General features: G+C 29.9%; 1 protein-coding gene across 2 annotated transcripts; it reads left to right on the top strand.

The window, feature by feature from the left end:
- Nucleotides 1–739: 739 nt before the first annotated feature.
- On the top strand, nucleotides 740–14,745 carry LOC132753602 (gamma-aminobutyric acid receptor subunit beta-1-like). Of its 2 annotated transcripts, none has more exons than XM_060744087.1 (8): nucleotides 740–894; nucleotides 1,485–1,569; nucleotides 10,241–10,305; nucleotides 10,550–10,617; nucleotides 10,939–11,168; nucleotides 12,708–12,790; nucleotides 13,081–13,218; nucleotides 14,328–14,745. In XM_060744087.1, exons 2-8 carry the CDS (start codon nucleotides 1,499–1,501, stop codon nucleotides 14,687–14,689), a joined length of 1,017 nt encoding a protein of 338 aa, XP_060600070.1. In that variant the 5' UTR covers nucleotides 740–894; nucleotides 1,485–1,498; the 3' UTR covers nucleotides 14,690–14,745. The 2 variants fall into 2 exon arrangements, with proteins under 2 accessions (XP_060600070.1, XP_060600069.1); XM_060744086.1 differs by having other exon boundaries at nucleotides 740–886; nucleotides 14,328–14,743.
- Nucleotides 14,746–21,099: the final 6,354 nt, after the last annotated feature.

The raw sequence follows: 21,099 nt of genomic DNA, 5'->3' as shown, positions 1-21,099 counted from the left end.
ATCAAGTAATTTGAATTAGACAAGTTATGATCAATTACGAATCTTTCAATTAGATTTGATGTCAAAGATAGTATCCTATTGTTTATGAAAGCCATATGAGACTCAGTAAGTGATGTGCTTCAGACCTAACAACACTTTGTTAGCAAGAACTTTCAAAAGTAATTAAACAAAGATGTCATCGCTTAACTTCTGCTACGTATATAATAGTATATTAATTTATAGCATATATAAACGGGACCGCCGATCGACTTTAAATATTGCCGGGTAGTCGAATAAAGGACTGTCGAATACGGGGTCGGACGGCATTATAATTTCTGCATTACTATGTAACTGTTAATAGTACTACAGCAACCTGTAAAACTTGAACTATCTTGCTCTCTCGACATCAAAACAAGTTCGGTATGAGTGTTAGGAATACATACTCATGAAATTATTGAGATCAAATCATGATTACTTATACACTCTTTTGATTATTATTGTTCTATTAATAGTAAATTAATGCAATATTTTAATTAGACCTTTTTCCTACTTGTTGAAAGTTTTGTTATTTTGAAAAACAAAATGAAATTAAGGAAATGTTGAGTTTTTAAAAAAGCCAAAACGACGTTTATTATCTTTAATGTTTTTATCTTTAATTTTCATGTAATCCGAGTTATGTATTATACATTCATGTTGATAACTCAAGATGTGTCAAAGTGCAAAGAGTTAAAACCATGTGTACATTATAGAATGTGCAAAGACCATTATATTAAGATAGCTAAAGGGGGTGGATTGCAGTTAAAAGTCGAGGTTGGCAGAAATATTACATCTTTATTGAAGTCATTATTTTTCTCTGACGCTAGAGTGAAGGGGCGGATTTTTTACTTTTAGGTTAAACATCTAGAATGTAAGTTTGTAAGTTTCCTTTTTCTTTATATTTTACCAAATTTGTAAACTCTTAATCTGCATTTCTATATTAGTAATACAACGCTAATATTTGAAACAAATTAAGTCTTTAATAAGTATGGTCCTGAACGTCATCGAATAAATACTTTTCCCTTATACAGAACTTGTTTCATAATAATAATTTCGAAGCAATGTGTTTGGTCTATATGTCAGATGAAGAAAGTGACACTATTTCTATTTCCGATTTAAACCTGCCGATGTGCTACTGCACGGCAGCAAGTTTGAAGATCCGTGTTGCAGCTGTTAGTAGTAGCCATGTACGTCATTTCAATGTCGTGATATATTCTTTGTTCCTACGGTATAATTGATTTCAGTACTTTATGTTGAAGATTGAATTTCTCTTAGACGGGTGCTATAGACGGGTGCTAAGGAGCGAGAGAGATGTTGCACTTTTACACATTCTCTCATGAACAGACTTAATCATACCGAGTATACTATTTACATATCCTTTTGTTGTTATCAGTGTTTCTTCGGTATCTTCCATGCTCCGGATTTTTACAAGTAATATAATAACTAGGTTAAAATATTTTCTTTTACAGTGTGACCTACAGGCATGATGTTTTTTCAACGATTTCTGCTGATCACAACAGTCGCTGTTACTACTTCATCTCTTGAACCCACAAGGTAACTATCATACTTTTTAATGTCGCGACTCATTTTGTCTTGAATCTTAGGTGAACAATAGAAAGAAATATTGAAAACTTTGTCCTTAATTTGTTTTCTCTTTTCTCTTTTTTTTCCTCACAAACATTGAAACGTCGAATAAGTACATATTAGTGATCAGTCTTACTAGAAACATTGACGGGGATGAATATTGGTAAATTTAGTTAGCCAGTTTTTTAACAGATAGAATATGAATTGCTAAGAATATTATTAAATTCATATTTAAGTCATGTAAATGCATATTTTCTTTCCGATATAAATATGTATTTGATATATTTAACATCTCTTCATAAAGTTTTCTTGTGGAAAATGATATAGTAATGAGGCAAGCAGTTGAAACAATTTGATTACCTTTACCAAATTTTGGCTCATATATTTTTTTCATTTTTTTACTAAAATACTGTCCCGTGTAAGACAACTCGTCAAGTATGTCTTTAAAACAAATACATTGTTGTAATGTAAATTCGTAACCATGAAGATTAAAACAAATATATGTAAACTGCTACAACTTCTTCGACATATTGAATACATGTTTCTATATAGACATACTGTACTTTTTTGATAGACTTGTTTTGATTTTGTGTGTTATTTGTTTTTTTTCTTTGTTTTGTCAAGTTTTGATCGCTTTATTATTTTTTTTTAAAAGATGAATGTTTAAATTAGAAAAGGAAATATTGTGTATACGAATAAAGCATCCATGAATAAATTTATTAATACATTTTACCGCTGAAGCTAAATATTCAACTTAAGGAAAATCGTACTTATTAACTTTTTGCCATTCATGTAAAAGAACAAACGGTATTTCAATATAATCTCTTTACTTATGTATTTCTATCTGCTGTTTATACATCTAAGCATGATATATAAAATGTTGATGATAAAATCATTAAAAAATGAACATTATAGACTCCAGTCGGTAAACACAAACTTACAAATGAATCTTTAGTCAATATAATATGTCTTCAACTGAAATATGTACTTTTAATGTAAAAGGTTTAGCATCGACAAACAAACGTGACCGTGTTCTGTGTTGGCTTAACCAACAAAAAATTTCAATAGCGTTATTGCAAGAAATTCATTATAACTCAAACACTGATGATACAGAAAATTGGTCGGCAAAGTGGAACGGAAAATCTTCCTTAAGCAGACATAGTACAAACAGCTTAGGCGTCGGTATCTTTATTAATACGTCTTGTAATTGTAAAATTTTAGAATATCAAGAAATTATTGTGGGCAGAATGCAACGAATTAAACTAGAAATTTAGGAAAAGGTGATAAATATATTCAACGTTTATGCTCCAAATAACGACGATATCAATTTTTTCAATATATTAGAAACCAATCTTGATAAATTTAGTGACGAAATACTACTAGTTGGCGGAGATTTTAATACTGTTATTAATCATTCTTTAGACAAACTAAACGGTAAAAGTGATACAAATAAACGAACTTCTAAAATGGTTAATGAACTAATTGATACATTTGATCTTTGTGATGTTTTTAGACTACTTAATCCAGAACGAAAACTTTTTACTTGGCACTCTCATAATAACCCACCAATTTTCTGCAGACTCGACTATTTTCTTTTTTCCACTTGTGCTCTTAATTCAGTAACAGACTTTCAAATAAAAACTGGTTATAAATCAGATCATTCTATTGTGATTATGCATCTAAAGTTTATTCAATGTAAAAAGGGCCCAGGATACTTTAAACTTAACAATTCGTTACTTTTAGACACTGATTATCAAAATAAAATAAAATCATCAATACAAGAAATAGTGTCATTTAATGACCAAGCAAATCCAAACGTATTATGGGAAATAATTAAGGGCAGAATAAGAGATGAAACTATCAAATACGCTAGCATTAAAAAGAAAAATGATCTTAGAAATGAGCATGAAATTAATTCTAAAATTAGGGATCTGGAAAAAGAAATTGAGTTAAATACAAGTAATAATATTTTAATAGAAAATCTTAAATCTGAAAAAGCAAAACTTAATGATCTTATTGACAAAAGAATTAAAGGTATCCTGCTAAGAAGCAAAGCTGAATGGGTGGAAGGGTCAGAGAAAAACACAAAATATTTTGCTAACCTTGAAAAGAAAAATGCTGAACAAAAAATAATTAGCCAACTAAAAGATAATAGAAATAACATTGAAACGAATCAAAACAAAATTTTGACTAAGATTAAAGATTTTTATGAACGTTTATATAAAAAAGACTTACAAATAGAAGATTGCGAAGATTCTATCTTTTTCGCAAATGAAATAAATACTTTAGAACAAAATAATGAATATGTAGAAAATGGTCATCTTACAGATTACGAATGCGGAATTGCTCTTAAAGACATGAAAAACAACAAAAGTCCTGGAAGTGACGGTATAACTGCTGATTTTTACAAAATATTTTGGAATGATCTAAAACAATATCTTATTAGTTCTCTAAACTACTCTTATGATAACGGAAATCTTACGGAACTTCAAAAACAAAGTATTATTACTCTTCTTCCAAAGAAAGACAAAGACACGTTATCAATAAATAATTGGCGTCCGATCTCTTTACTAAATGTAGATTACAAAATTGCGACAAAAGCAATTGCAAATAAAATAAAAACCAAACTTCCAAATATAATCAGTTCAGAGCAAACAGGCTTTATCAAAGGTAGATATATTGGGGAAAATGTTAGAATTTTACAAGAGACAATCGAATATATTAATAATTTAAATGAAAAAGGGTTAATATTTTTTTCTGATTTTAATAAAGCTTTTGATAGTCTTGACCATAACTTTATGAAAAAATGCTTATTGAAATTTAAATTTCCTCAACATATTATAAATTGGGTTGGCCTTTTTTATAAAGATGCTAAATCGTGTATACATAATAATGGTCATCTATCCAGTTTCTTTACAATAGAAAAAGGCGTGCGACAAGGGTGCCATTTATCCCCTTACCTATTTATTATTTGTATAGAATTACTCTCAAATGAAGTTACCAAAAATAAAGATATTAAAGGCATTAAGATAGGAAACATTGAACTAAAAGAAACACTTTTTTGCCGATGATGCATGTTTTATAACTGATGGAGAAAAAAGATCGTTTCTAACACTTATTTCAACACTAAAAAAATTTTCAAATATATCAGGCCTTAAATTGAATAAAGATAAATGTACTGTTTTAAAACTTGGAAGTTTAAGAAATACTCATATCAATTTCTGCAATGACAATAATTTTAAATGGACATCTGAAAAAGCTAGCACGCTCGGTATAACTTTCACTAATAACATAGACGAAATGCTTAATACTAATTTAACACCTAAACTGAAAGAGTTCGATCAATGTTTGCATAAATGGAAACGATGGAAACTAAGTCTTTTTGGAAAAATAACCGTTCTTAAAACTTTTGCAATGCCCAAACTTATTTATCCTCTCACAGTTTTACATAACCCAGACCAAGAAATCATAAATAAAATAAAAAAGCTCATGTTTAACTTTCTATGGGACAACAAACCAAAATATCAAGAGATAAAATTATTCAAGATTACCAACATGGGGGGCTTAAAATGTTAGACGTTGAAAGTTTTATATATTCCTTAAAATACTCCTGGGTTAAACGCATTAAATTGCAGCAACATTCAAAATGGGTTAAAGTATATGAAAATATGTTAAATAGATATGGAAAACAATTCATATTTAAATGTAATCTAAACATAAAAGATATTGAAAATTTAGATATTAGATCTACATTTTTAAAAGACGTACTCAGTGCTTGGTCGTATGCAAACTTTAATAAAGAAATAACTGATGTTGGTAAAGAAATTATATGGAACAACACGAATATAAAACTATGTAACAAACCATTTGTTTTCTGTGAATGGATGGAAAAAGGCGTAATCTTCATCGAACATATATACGATTATAGGAAAAAACAATTTTATAGCTTTAACGAAATCCAAAACCTTTATGGCATAGCCCAATCAAACTTTTTAAACTATCATCAACTCATAAAATGCATACCAAAAGAATGGAAAAAAAAACTAAAATCTGAAGGGATACAATACAAAGCTAATAACTACTTAATTGATAAATTAAAACCTCAAATTAAAACCTGCCGATTTATTTATACTATGCTTATTCAAAAGAAAACAACAACAAACAATCATCAAGAAAACAAATGGGAAGCTGAACTCTCAGGCAACTTTGAATGGAAAAATATATTCCATCAAATCATAAACATAACGATTGATACCAAACTTCGAAGTTTTCAGTATAAATATCTTATGCGTATTTTGCCAAACAATGAAAAACTCCAGAATCTAATGTACATCTATATTGGGAATGCTCAAAAATTCAACCATTTTGGTGTCAAATCAGGATTGTTTTACAATCAAAATATTCTACAGACACAACTTTGGTATCATACGAAACTGTCAGTTTGTGTAACGTGAATATTCAAAATAATATGAAATCAAACTGCATTAACTATATTTTACTCTTAGGTAAATATTTTATATTTAAAAATAAATACCAGAAAACCATACCAAACTTCAGTGAATTTTTAAATTATTTTAGATATAAACTTAGTTTAGAAAGACTCATTGCTGAAATGAAAAATAAGGTCGATGTCCATAACAACAAATGGAGCATATTCACATCATAAACATATGCGACTGGCTGGAGTCTATAAGATATTATTTACACGCTTACTATGAAACGCTTCTTTTTTTATTAATGAAAACATAACTATAAATAATTAAAATTACATATATCATGCTCTAGATTACTTTTCCATTTTTACAACCATGTTAAATCAGTTTAAATCTACTTAATCTTTTATTAAAGTTTTTTTTCTGATGTAACCACTGTTTATTCTTGCAATTAAACAATTTGTAATATGTTTGTATATTTGTATAATGTATGAAATGTATTGTTTTTACGAACTGGACAATAAAGAAAATTTAATAAATAAAAAAAAAAAAGAATATTATTAAATTAGCGCCCTAAAACAGCCTAATTGGTTCTCACACCGTATAAGCGACAGCGATGAATAATTGCTGCAGTGAAGACACATATCTAAAATTTATAGATTACTACTGATAGGTTATAAATATGGTATATTGATATAATGCAAACCACGATAATTTAATTATCATACCTACTGCTCATTGATTGGAGATAACATCAAATAATCTTTGACTCGATTAGCCTGTCACTATAAAATTTCAAGTTTCAATGTTTTTACCATTTAATGCTTAATATTGAATACTTCTTTAGCCGGTACTAGGAGGATGGACAGTAATATGCACTTTCTATTACCGTCCTTGAACAGGATCAAGCAAAACTAGACTGCAGCATGCTTAATGTTGTCGTCTTGCGCCTTCATTAGGGATATTTTATTTTTCTCTATTTTACGGTACATTAGCCGTGTGGAGGTCGTAAAATGTCGCCCGTACATTTAATTACATTATTGTTATGCTTGTGGTATTTTTATTTTTTTCTATTCGGCTATTATTTCTATTTGGATGGGTCCAGAAATCCGCAATTGAATACTTCTTAATTAATATTGGGATATGTGGCATCCTTTATAAAATTTGTCTTTTGACAGCATATCTGTGATAACCTCTGATCCCCTTTCAAAGTTCAATTTCATTCAATTCCGCCCATTGTTTTTAATGGCACACAGTCTATTAATTTGGGACCACACGGCTCCTTTCAAAGAATGGCAATAACGTGTCACATTGAAGGTTAAAAAAGCGCCTTATGCACACACCTGCAGATGTTAAAATTTCCAAATTTAAATTTTTCATCTTAAATGTTGAATACGGCTTAAACTGGTCCTATGGGACGTTGGCGATAACATGCACTTTTCATTACCGTCCATGAACTGGCGCAATAATATCGAAACTGCAAAGTTTCCAATTTTTCTCGTTTTGAGTGTTCTTTAGACATTTTTTATTTCTCTCTATTTTGAAAATGGTTGCTCTCGAAAAATCCATAAAAAGGTTTGTTTTTTGTTCAAAATATCTTAAATTTGAAATAGGAAATGTTTCATGAAAAGAGTCACGCAAGCCAAATATCTACTCCCAGTTGGTTTCTCCTTGAAAATGAACTAGCCCTGTCTCAAAGGAAACGCCATTATCTAAAGTACAAATGTATTTTGAAGAGTGCCATTAATGGCAAATACGCTCTGAAAATGACTAACATTCCGATAGAAATTAAGATAATTCAATTAAAAAATTTCTTTATTCCCACACTTTTTTTCTTCCAAATTTAGACGGGAAACTATAGTAGATAAAATATATAACTCTGTCAGTAATGTAAGATCACTTGCATCCGAAATTTTTAAAATTTGCACTTGTATCACTTTTTTGTATATAAAGATGACTTATTTGTTAAATGAAATGTTAAATTTTCTTAAATAAAATACATGTATTTAAATGGCTGACAAATAAAGCTGACTCCTATGGCTTCCTGTCTTTCCTATGGCGTTAACACTGATTAAAAAAAACAAAACTCTATTTCCGGTTGTGAATGATAGATATGTAATGTAATGATTATTACATTACAAGATATCACTGTATGCAAAAATATTATAGTTTATACACATAAGTCAGGTTATTGTATATGTGTTGTCTAAAAGGATAAGAAGCTCAACATTTGTAATTATGATCTCAAACATTCATATCGATATTGTGCGGCACTTGTACTGTCTCCGGTTGTTAAATAAATGAAATCTCGGGTATCTGACAATATCTATGTTTATTCATTTATATAAAGTATCCATTATTTCTCATGTGTTTCTGGGTAGTCACATTTTGGGCAAATCTTTACTGATTGATAATACATTTAAATTGATTATCAATGGATAACATTTAGACATTACCTGCAAAGACACCAATTTTACAGTTAGTCTGGCATGTCTATAATACTGTAAAAGAAATTACTGAAAAATGGAATTGAGACACTTGTTAGTATTTAGGCGCTTTTGTGTTCCGAGCAAGATATTTAACGAAAAGTACCACCAATGTAATACACATGTTGTATTGTTATAATATGTTAAGATAATAGATCCCAGTTCGTAAACCTCGTTTATTTGGATAAATAGATAACAGGCGATAAAATACACCAGGTATATAACTTTTATTATTGATAATTAAACGTCTTAAAGGGACTCCACTGAGGTTTTGTTGGCATGATGGGACTGAAAATATTTTTCCAGATAAATGTATCATTTGATGTAGGTTTATTCCACTAATCTTTGTGCAAAATTTCAGATCATTCGCACACTCCGTTTTTCCAGAATAATTATTCAAATTGTACTGAAAAACAAAAAATGAAAATCGTTTAAACACTTTTCACTCAAATCTGGCTAAGAAAAGCATAAATTTCCAATTCATTTCGAAGCATATTTCTTAACTATCTTTGCATATATTTCTGTTTAAAGTGCCCCATCTTATTTATTTAAGAAATTCAAATGTATTTTTTATGGCTTTTAAACCTCAGTGGAATGCCTTTAAATTGTGTTGACATGTAAAGTGTCTAAATGTTATAGTGGCAAGTGGATAATAACACTTGACAAAACTAATGGCTTTATTCTGCAAAAATAACTCCGCCTGACATTGCCGAATATTCAGTTCAAATCTTGCATGTGTGGTTGCTGATCATGTTGATAAATCTACCTATGTTTTAAATGTGACACAGAACAAAGGTTTTGCGTTGATCATTATAACCACTCTAGTCCCTTCATCACCAAGCCGACAAGATACCAAACCAAAATAGCATAATACTTTGAATATTTGTTCAAGACCACTATGTTCGTGGCCGAGTGGTTTAGGTCGTTGACTTCAAACCACTTGCCCAATACCGATGTGGGCTCGAATCCCGACAGATCCTGTGTCGATGTGACGTAAACCCCAAACAAACAAACAAACAAAAACCACTATGTCCAATATTTAAGAAAAAATATATTTGCGGAAAATCGGCTAGATGTTGCCATGGACACAATTTTCTAATGTAAAAAAAACAAACTTTTACCATTTTCAAGATTTTGCGCTTTAAGTTACACATACAAAATAATTAGTAAACATTAGTATATGTATAGGAATTAACAAAATAGATCTGATCAAGTTGTTTTCTTTTTTATACGCTCGACAGAAATTCGGCGTATATTGTTATGCACCTGATTGTCTATCTATCTGTTATCAATGTCGGTTATGCTCTGGCTCTGATTATTTTATATTGAACCAATGGAAAGAAATAGAAACTAATTAGTAGAAATGTAGCAACACGATATACAGACAGCAGGTTTGACCTTCCTCGGGCAAGGGCAAGTCACACTTTGTCATTCTTTATATTGTATGAACCTGTGAAATGGCCACCTCTCCTTTGGGCGGCCTTTTTCACAGGGTTGACTCTACTTATATTACGAGATTGAGAGTTAAAAAAAAAACAAAAAAACGATGTTCTTAAATCCAAATTGTGCAGTTCAGGGAGAAAATGATTTTTCCAGTAATATGATAACATTTTCACAGACCCTTATCAAGCAATATACAAACCCTTATGTTCAAAATTATAATAATTTACAAATAATTGTTAAGCAGATGTTGACCTTGCCAAATATGTATATTTATTTCAGGTATGACTTAGCGCATTACCTTTTACGGGAATCAAATTATGACCATAGCTTTCCACCAGACACAAGTATTTATATTAACATATCAATATTTTATCTTATTTAAACTAAAATGTTTAAGGTTACTTGATCGTATGGTTGTTAAATATCTGCAGTGTTCGACTTGATTCCTTATTAGATTTCCCATATTATCTTTGTAGAGAAAATCTTTTTTTCTATTCATACTTGTCTTTAATATAACACCTCCAGCATACACATTTGACGTCAACAATATACATTATACTAAATTATATTTTTGTTTGATACTTACAGACAATATTACAAACGTTTCTGTACAACTTGACATCACAGATTTAAACTCTGAAAGTGACAAGGACAGGGTGAGTTTTTTTTTAATTTTTAATAAGAATACATTTGAAAGAGCAGTTTAATATATTGATTGATTTACAAACTATTTGTAAATTAAAAAAAATATGAAAAGGACTGTTTTTAAATACAACTGCATTTCAATATATCCGAAATCATCGATTGAATTTATTTTTTAACAGGTTAAGCTGTAAATGGGTGGGGGCTTGAGAGAAGCTGTAATGTTCACCATCTATCATGTGTTTCATGAATGGACTCAATTATTCATGTAATGACGCTGCATCTATCAGAAAAAAACGTAATAAGGAGCTAATGCATGCTTTTATCTTTTTAAGGAAATTGAGTTTTCACTTTATCTCCGGATGAATTGGACTGACAGACGGTTAGATTTTACTGAAAACAAAACCACATATGATATTATTCCATTGGGAGATGATATAGTTAATAGCCTTTGGATACCAGACCTATACTTTATAGAAGAACGAAATTCACTTTTACACGGGCTATTAACAAGCAATCAGTTGGCATTTATCCATAAAAATGGAGACGTATTCTACAGTGGCAGGTAAATAATCTAACAAAGTGTTTTTTTTTTAGTTTCCATTTTTTTTTAATTAAAGATTATTATGTAAATTATATACACATGTGAGTGCTAGCTGTAGGCAGAATTCATTTTATTTCAAATATTTATTGCCAAAGTGACACATGGTAATTGGTACTTCCTTTACGTCAACTTATTTTACATGGATTATATAGTGCCATTTAACTAAATATCCTGAGTAATGTTTTACACATTGTTCTACGCTTTTTTAGAAAAATAATATGTTTCCAGTAAATTACTAGATTTAGACATGAGAAAAAAACTTTTATGAGACAAATAAATACAAAGTTTCAGTCGAGATCTTGATGGCAATCGGTATTCTGGATCCTATGGTAAAGGTTACTGATCTAAGAATAGAGAAAAATGTTTCGGGTCGAAACAAAACCTTGTGTTAAGCAATTTCTCGTAATAACTTTTTGGTTCCTATCGTCATGGTCAAGGACACTACCAACACATGTTTCCGGACAAAATTAGAGTTAGGAAGGGGTATTAAAATTGATCTAAGTGTCTTGCAAGCTTATGTGTAGATCTCGCTTTTGATTGTTTTGGCACCCTAGTGTCAAGGTCACTGTTACTATTAAGATCATCATACATTATAAGGAGGTTATGTCTTTGAATTAATAACCTGGGCTATCAGTATCATATATTTTAATTTATTAAATGAATTAACTTTGCTATTAATTGATTGTTCTGGTTTGTAGGGCTTGACTTAAAGAAATGTGTCAACCCAATAACTTAAGAATCCTGTGACCCACAACCTTCATATTTGCCGTGGAACTTGATCATGACCATGAGGTGACCCCTATTGATTATGAGGTAGAAGGTCAAGGTCACAGACTACTTTATTTCAAAAAGCTTGTCAGCTCAATTGCTAAAGAATGCTTTGGTTAACAGTCTCCATATTTGGTATTGAGGTTGGCTATGAATGTTACATGACTCCTGTTGATTTTGTGGTCACTGGGTCTAAGGTTAAGGTTGAAGTGTTTTTAGCTCAAAAAGCGTGTCCGCTCACTTGATTTAGAATGTTTCGGTCAACAGTCTTCGTATTGAGGTTGTCTTTGACTAGTAGATGACCCCTATTGATTTGATGGCGACAGTGTCAAAGTTCAATGTCACAGGGGCTTTAACTACAATAAGCTTGTCTGCACAAATGCTTAAGAAAGCCGGTCCAAAATGTATATATTTTGACATTTCATATTCTAAGCATATAATTATGTTCTCATAATATATTCATCATAAAACACTCCACAAAAAGCTGCCTGAATTTGGGCTTAGGTATTCAGGTTTCAGTTTTTTGCCAGTAGGCCAGAGGTAAAGGTCACTTTGATACTTTGATATTTGCCACTAAAACATGTAACATACAAAACTTGGCAATGCACTGGCCTAATATCCGCAGGGAGGTTGTCCTTGAGCTCTAAATGACAATTGTAGATTCTGATAAAGTGGTATGCGTGGGTAGTCACGACATGACAGTGGCAGATAGTTTTTTAAAAATGTTTTCAGGTTTGACATTAAAGCACACTGTGTAATGAGTTTCAAAAAATACCCATTTGACGAGCAATCCTGCGAAATTTCCATTCAAAGTTGTAAGTATTACTTGAATATCAGGATGAAAATACATCATAAAAATATTTTATTGCTTTAAACGAGGTGAATGAAACCAATTATGTCATATTTAAAAACTATTAGGGTTTAAAATACTTTATTTATGCACAGTCTGAATTCAAAAATGTGTTTTTGTGCATTACAAACTTCATAAAACAACAACAATGTAAAATTAAATATCTTAACATATATATTTTTCTATTTACCGATTACTTCATGAAATACTTTTTTATCAAACAGAAATTAAAATTTTCTTGATTGATCAATATAGATGCCCTATCGACAGACTATCTTCTTTTACATTGGGTTGGAAAGAACGCAGTTGACATTGCTTGTAATGAGGACACTTTTATTTTTGAAGACACACCACAGAGCAAAGCCACTGAGTATCGAAATAACTACCCATACGGTAATTATCATTGAAACTATACTTTATATGGCCGTTTACGTGACGTTCTGCCCAAAAGTATTTTCAACTCATGACAAGATTGATGAAAAATATCACTGTCAACGAAAAAATATAAAGTTTACAACATGACAATCCTACCATTTATGTTGATATATAATGATGAATATCAATATTGAAATTCAATATTGTATTAAAATATCTGCCAAAAATTGCATAAGTATATTTAACATTTGAAACTAACATGTTGTTTCGAGTTTTTCAAGACAAATAACATAAAGGCAGATAGTTATTCTTTCAATGACGACTGATAAACTCGTTGATCAAAATACTGACACGAAGAAAGAATCACTTTTTAAAACATGTTATATATCTTTAATTGATGTTGAACAAAACAATAAATATAGAAAATGCAATTTGACCAAACAAAAAATAATTGTATTTAAAAATATAGACTTTCATATATTTGAAGAAAAAAAAACTCGATTTTACAGGTAACATTGACTACAATATTTTAAATGACTAATATTGGATATTATTTCTAAGGATAGCACTGTTCTACTAATAAATGTTTGCGCATTGATATATTTCTTTCAATTACAAGTTATCCTGATTATATGTAGAAAAACATTATTGCTTTTGCAAATTGTCATACCTCATAACATGACTAATATTTTTGAAAAGAGGCATTTAGAATAACATAGACTCTAACGAATAAGTGTGATTAGTTATTTGAGGCAAATGAAAAACGAGTGTCACTTTTTCTTCACATGTTCGCATGTAACTGACACTTGGAACAATATCTTTGACTCTATTATTTGACATGGCCTACATTGCAGGAATATAGACATTTATTCGTGTTTGAGTTAGAGTCTGTTTCTAAAGTTATAGAAGAAATAGTTGGTAAACGATATTGTTATTTTGAACTAAGTAGCAAAAATCAAATTGTATTTGTGTACTTTGAATGTGTTGTATATGTTTGATGCTTTAAATGTTTACCTAATGTTATCAATTGAAATTATTTAAGTTTGCGTCAGTAGATTGAGGATTTTATTTATATCGAATAAGATGAGCTATATTTTTAATGGTTTTGTCATTACTTTTTATTTCAGTTGGATCATTTTCAACACTGACTACATCTATACGTTTTAAACGTCCGCGAGGATCTTATTTTACAATGGTTGTTGTCCCTCCAGTTTTTGTGGTTATCATTGCACTCACGTCATTCCTCCTCGGTGAAAATGTATCTCCACGCATTACAATTCCTACAGGTGCCTTAACACAACTATTCGTAAACTGGGCAGGAGTTCACAATAGACTATCATTTGATTCCACAATGGATTTGTTTGATGCCTGGATGATAGGAAACATCTCATTTGTGGGGTTTATTCTATTTGTAAATGCAATGATTTGCCATTGCAAATACAAAAAGGTAGTATTTATAGAAATATTTCAAATTATTTTTTTTACGTGAATAATTATAATTTTTAAGATAATATTATTAGACTTAGCTGAGAAATAAAGCATATATCATTTGAAAAGATTTGTTTATACAAGAAATCTTGACAGGAAACGTTTAACAAGGTAATCAACATTAGAGCAAAGTATTATTGCAAACTCCTGGAAAGAAGGTAGATTGTTGAACAAATGATGAACATAAAATCTGTTATAATTTCGAAAAAACATAGATAATTCATTGTTTGAACAGAGATAAAGAGTGAAAAAAAGTATTTTTTCAGCTAATTTGGTAAGCCTGTTTGATACTAAAATAGGAATTCCATCCTAAGGTTAACGACTACGGACAATCGAACAAAATTAATTTTAGAAAGTGATTCAGAGTTATACGTGCAAAATTACAAAACTGTGAGAGGATAAAATGTCCAGATATTTTCCGGATATTGCCCAGAGCATATCTGCTATATGCATATCTATAATGCCCACATCTCAAAAGATTTTGTGACGGGCGTATTTTGCGACAATGCTGCCTTTGTTCAATTTGTTAAATAAACATTGGTTATTTCCATTTTTTGTCCATTCGACGAATAATATTTTCTTATCTCCGTAAACAAATAATGGACTGCTCATCTGGCTGATTTCCTATTGTAAGGTAGCTATTTTTAGGCTGCATAATATGGGAACAGACTTAAAAAGCACAGAAAAAGATGACATATCGAATTCAGCTTATAACACGCTGTCCATCTATTGAATTTAAAGGGGTAATGTTTTGTATTGGACAAAGCTGCATTAGCGTAGGGACCGTATATAGTTTTTTTTCAGATCCAGTAATTTCAATTGCCATACTTATTTGTCCCTTGCTATTATCCGTGCAGACGTATTTTCGAATTTACACTCGTTTTAAAAATAGAAACACTGCGAATAAGAAATAGAACTACGAAACTACTGCGCGGAATACTGCTTCGACGTTACTAAATTTAGCATGTGCCAGAACGCTTCAACTTTAACGCTATTCTAGAAATAAATTTTACTCAACCATCACTGTGTTACGTGTGCCGACTTTAGACAAGCGATTATATGCACATGTTTACATGTTTTTTAAAGAAATTTTATTATGTAAAATAAAAAGACGAAAACAAGATGAAAATCAAATTTCCCAAGGAAAGGGACAACTAAACATTGTGATTATGGTACACGGAGGAGTAAATCAATGTACCCTGATTAGCCAAAAATGGGACTTTTTACAAACAATTTCGACAAAATAAAATGACCCCGGAGAAATGCACTTGCTTGGCCAAAAAAAATCAAACTTTAAAAGTTATTAGAGGAATAGCTAAATAACTTCACCATAATTTGTCGATGAATTAATGGGCCTAGTATGTTTATCTATGGTAATTTAGTATTTGAACGGAAGTCAAAATACTATTGCTATGACAAATTATTTCACATTCATAACAACTTATTTCAGGTAACATATGACTTATTTTTTTTCCATGAAACCTATCCTTTCCTTTGCATCCATTTTACACTTGTGTTAAACCTCACATGTTTTTATTTGTATACGCCTCTTCTAGGCTGTACAATTTAATATATACAATTTATCATTCATGTAAATGTGAACTAGTTATTTATTTATTTAGTTGTAGATATTAAGGTCTGGAATATGGCATATTTTATGAATATTATTCTCGGACTCACGAATAAAATCACTATTTTTATCAGCCATTTTTCAGATTGACAACATTTTAATAAATAAAGTACATTACATAAAGCAAGATTGAATAGTGCCTTTCTGCGTCCAAATAAATATCTAAATATTTTTCTCTGTAAATGTTTATGATGTTTTAATCCATATAGACATCATACTCTTATATTGTGCCATGTCCGACCGAATGTTCTTTACATAAAAACCATAACGCATTTTTCTATGATCAATTTAATTTGATATTGCCATGACGTGTTATAAAAATTAACTCATTATACTGACAATGAATTCTTAACGTTTTAAATCCGTATACGAAAAATTAAAAAATGTAAATTTTTTTATTATTTTTTTTTTTATTTTTAAATTAAAAAAATCAAAAATTTTTTGTGCTGTTTTTTTTAAAAAAAACCCGAAAAACCAAGGCAGGAACTTTGTAAAATGTGCCAGTGGAAAAGTGAAAAAAATAAAAAAGGATTTGGAACCCAAGAATGGTATTTCAGCTTAAAAAGTACTTTTTAGTTAATATTAACTTTAGTTTGCCATCATCAAAATTTTCTGAAATTAAATATTAACCGATATTAAACAATTATTTTAGCTTTTATTAACGTTTCCCCGAATTAGTTCTTTGGGCAATGATTAAAAATCAAAAAATTAAAAAATAGCTGATGCCTTTTAGTACATTATATCAATTATGTGCGTTGTGTTTCCTGGGTCCTCGTATGACTATGATTGGGGTAATGATTCAAGAGACCAGGTAAAAGTATCGTACGTATATGCGTAAGTATTTACGTAATTTTGGCTGTTTGTATATATTTTTCTTGCTTTTAATGGGATTATACGTGCTATTCATAAACTTCAACTGGTTGATAAAAAAGAGCAAAAGCTTATGAAACAAGAAATATAATTAAAATGTCATTTATTATAAAGCTTCAATATTTTTCAATATTTAAAAAAAAAACATCTTATCAAATATACCCGAAAACAATTGTATGAAACATGAATTTACTTTTGAAAATAATTGTCATTTGACATATGGAAATACTAAATAATGAACAGATCATACATTTCCCCTTAATGAGCAACACCTTTGTTAGAAAGAGATAATTTAGTTGTTGCTTAAAGGTGTCGCTCTGCAGAGACAATATAAATTGGAACTAATTACTCTTGGAATGGTTTATGGTGGTTGTTGTAAAGTGCTAAACTCTCTAAGGAGGGCTTATGTTCCCTTTTTTTTCTTAAATATCTATACATAAATGAATAGAAAAATCATGATAGTGATAAAAACAAAACAACAACAAAAACAACAACAACAAAACAACAACAACAAAAAATAACAACATACTAAATTTAAAGTTAAGTGTAAGTTCTATGTGTGCCCGTCATTGCGTACTTTTTATTACTCTCCGTCTATTTTAACTCTTCTCTTCCTTAACCTTCCTTTTGTCACGAATTTAATCTAAAGATTCAAAGGAATAAGATTAAGATATCAACATTCTTTTTTTGTTATAAAGATATTTCATTCTCTAAAAATTTACATGATTCATATTATATTATAAGTTACTAATTATTGAAGAATAAGTAGTCAGGAAAATCAAACAAAGTTATCTATTGATAAATGTATACATATTCAAATTCAAATTCATTGTTAATATTATTATTATTGTTGTATTATGTATCCCTTCTATTAGTTCCCTTTGTTATAATCTTTTTAAAAGTTTATAATGGACATTAAATAAAAGAGGTGCAAACATTTTAAAGGTTATTATGTAAAACACATTTGTATGACTATCAAAAACTTAATGTAGCAAACTTATAAAATGACAAATTTACGCTGAATTCTTAACAGTTATTGAATACATTATAGACCTATTAATAAGCATAGGTTTTCATATTAGCTTTAGTTTGTTTCATTGAAGTATTAATAATGTGTGTGCTGTTTTCAAAGGAACTGCAAGAAAACAAAGTAGAGAATGAAACTAATTCAGCTAATGTCAACCATGATAGTGAAAAAGAAGAAAGAAAATGTGGAGACTTAGTCAAGGTATAAGATTTTGCTCAGATAAATTATATTTAGTTGTAATACATATGTATGTTAAAAATATTCAAACAATAATTACTTTAAGCTATATTTAAACACGTTTTTAAAATTAGCTATTTTATTACCAGATCCGAAATGCAGATCATGACTTAGCATTTTAAAATTAACTATCGAAGCAAACAGTCAATTCCTTCCTACACGTTTATGTTTTTTTCAGTCTGACTAAGAAATTTGGCTAGGGTATGCCTAAAATTGCGGATGTATCTTATGAAACTACATCAAGAAATTTTATGTTTAATGATAAGTCATGATAAAGGGTATCATAAGCTGAATTTACGTATATGCACATGGAGATTATATATAATTAGGTATATGAAGCTGAGAATCGGATAATATTTAACATTTGACCTTGAAACACAAAATCATTTTAGGTAAGTATGATATTGTACATAACAGAGGTCAACATTTTGAGGTTATCATTACTAATATCACGGATTTATAATAAAAAGGAAACTACCGTTAGCTTTAAATCTCGTCAAGTTCATATGCGGTATCGTGCATCGTTTTTAAATGCAGTTATTGTTTAGTGCATTATAAAAAAAGAGATTTACAAAAAAAAATTATTTTCAAATTAATTGATTGGTACAAAAACAATTTGACAACAACCTATTTTGTCGTGAACTTCCTTTTAATTTTGATTAATTATCCAAGAGATTGGAAGAAAGAACACATTTCCTTTCTGAATATTATTTAATTTTAATTAATTTATATCAACACAACAAGTTTTAATACATTTAAACCATTTTATTTAATCATCACAAATGAAATCCAAAAATTTTAACTCAAGAACCTTTATCTAACAAAACAGCAATGTTCCATGCAAAATATCTAACCTCTAGCCTCTGTCAATTTAGAGGAGATGGTATTTTATGATTTTACTATATACAAGGGGTGTCCCAGAATTACCTTGACTTTTGCTATAACTTTTTTATTTTTTAATGCATTTTTTAGCATATTTGTACACAATACCTTTAACATATCCTTAATGAATATGCCCATTATTATTAAATTTCTAAACATTGCTTCTCTATATTTTACGTCGCTATATTAACGCAGTATGCGCAGGGCGGGGCAGTCCAATATTTTGTATTAATAAGTTGTCTTTTCTTTCGTATATCTTGCGTATTTATAAGTAAAAAATGGCGCGACGTTGTAAGCATTTGCAGTGACGTCATATGAACGTTCGTTTGAAATTTTGACGTCATAGCTGTTTTCGCTATTGTTTACCAGCGGACAACTGACAACCGTTGCTCTTGGATATTTAACAAAAAATGACGTTCACGGATTACGCGGAACATCGGACTATCATCAAGTTTTGTGTTAATCTTATCTTGGGAAAATCTGCCAAATCATTAGTAAGATAGAAACAGCCGAAGCAGAGTGTGTCATTTCGATAGATATGCATGGAAATGTGCATACCATGTACAAGAAAAAAAAATGAATCAGTAAGGTTTAAATATCTATAGCATGATTGTCATATTTACAAGTTTGCATTTATTTTGATCACTCAAACAAAGTGGTAAACAGTTCATGTCCTGCCACTTCAAAATAGATGTATAAGAGTGATGTAACTAGCTACATGGCTTTATCATATTCATTATTGTATGCGGCTATTAAAGTAACTTTGATTTTTACAAGCTCTTCTCGAACAAAAAACAAAACAAAACCAAAAAAAAAAAAAAAAAAAAAAATGAAAAATTGAAAAGATAATAATACAAATTTTTTGCATAATCGTTTTGGTCAACTGCTAAATACACTTCTTCTGAAAATTCAAATGAATATTTTAACAAAATTTCTTTGTTGAAATATGCATCTTGGTCATGTAATTTCAATGTGAAAATATTGATAATGACCCTTAAATTCTATTGAGAATTTATTATTTTGAACCGGACCATTGGAACACAGTATCACGATCAAATGAGAAACACCACTTAGTTAACAGAAATATAATAAATCAGTGTACAGCATAGTGCAAGAATTTTGTAGCAAAAAAAATCTTTACAAACGGCAAAGAAAAACTTACGATAAAATGAATGTTTATATGCGATGGATTAACACTTTAATGCTTAAATATCGTCCTGTCTTATATATACACTTAAATAAAATTTTCATCAATTTTCTTCATACGAGGGCTGTTCAAAAAGTTCGTAGACTGCCGCTCTATTGTTCACATCTTTTAATTTGCGTATATGATTTTACAAAAGAAATATATGAAAAAATGTCCGCAATAAACAGTGAAAAAATCAATACAATATGTTTACAAATAAAAATTATGTGACAGTTACAAATCACAAGGGGTGCACAATCCGGCGCAAGCTGATAATGAAACAAAATGACGTTCGTGACGTCACAATATAAATGAAACATTTTAACAGCGTCATTGTTTCTGAAAGTACTCTTTGTAGTGCTCAATATCTGCGGATCATATATCAAAACAATTTTTCTGTTTGCGATGATGACCCGAGATATAAAGTGGTCATCTATTCGCTCCATTCTCCGTATAAAGGTCCGAGTGCCGCATACTTTCCGCTCTTTATCGGGATTTTCGAGTAATTTAGACACTAAACGGACAGTGTTATTAAGTTAATTCAAATGTTGATTGATAGTATCAATTTGAAACCGCACT

Source organism: Ruditapes philippinarum, unplaced genomic scaffold, assembly GCF_026571515.1.
Source record: "Ruditapes philippinarum isolate M1 unplaced genomic scaffold, ASM2657151v2 ctg805_1_1_1_1, whole genome shotgun sequence".
Lineage (NCBI taxonomy): Eukaryota > Metazoa > Mollusca > Bivalvia > Venerida > Veneridae > Ruditapes > Ruditapes philippinarum.
The sequence above is the reverse complement of the archived record's forward strand: the minus strand, read 5'-3'. Positions and strand labels throughout refer to the sequence as shown.

Bases quoted from the DNA above. Each gene is read 5' to 3' on its own strand.
- LOC132753602 (XM_060744087.1), top strand. From the start codon at position 1,499: ATGATGTTTTTTCAACGATTTCTGCTGATCACAACAGTCGCTGTTACT. The intron at 10,306-10,549 runs GTATTTATATTA...TGATACTTACAG, and splicing joins TAGCTTTCCACCAGACACAA to ACAATATTACAAACGTTTCT. The intron at 10,618-10,938 runs GTGAGTTTTTTT...TATCTTTTTAAG, and splicing joins CTGAAAGTGACAAGGACAGG to GAAATTGAGTTTTCACTTTA.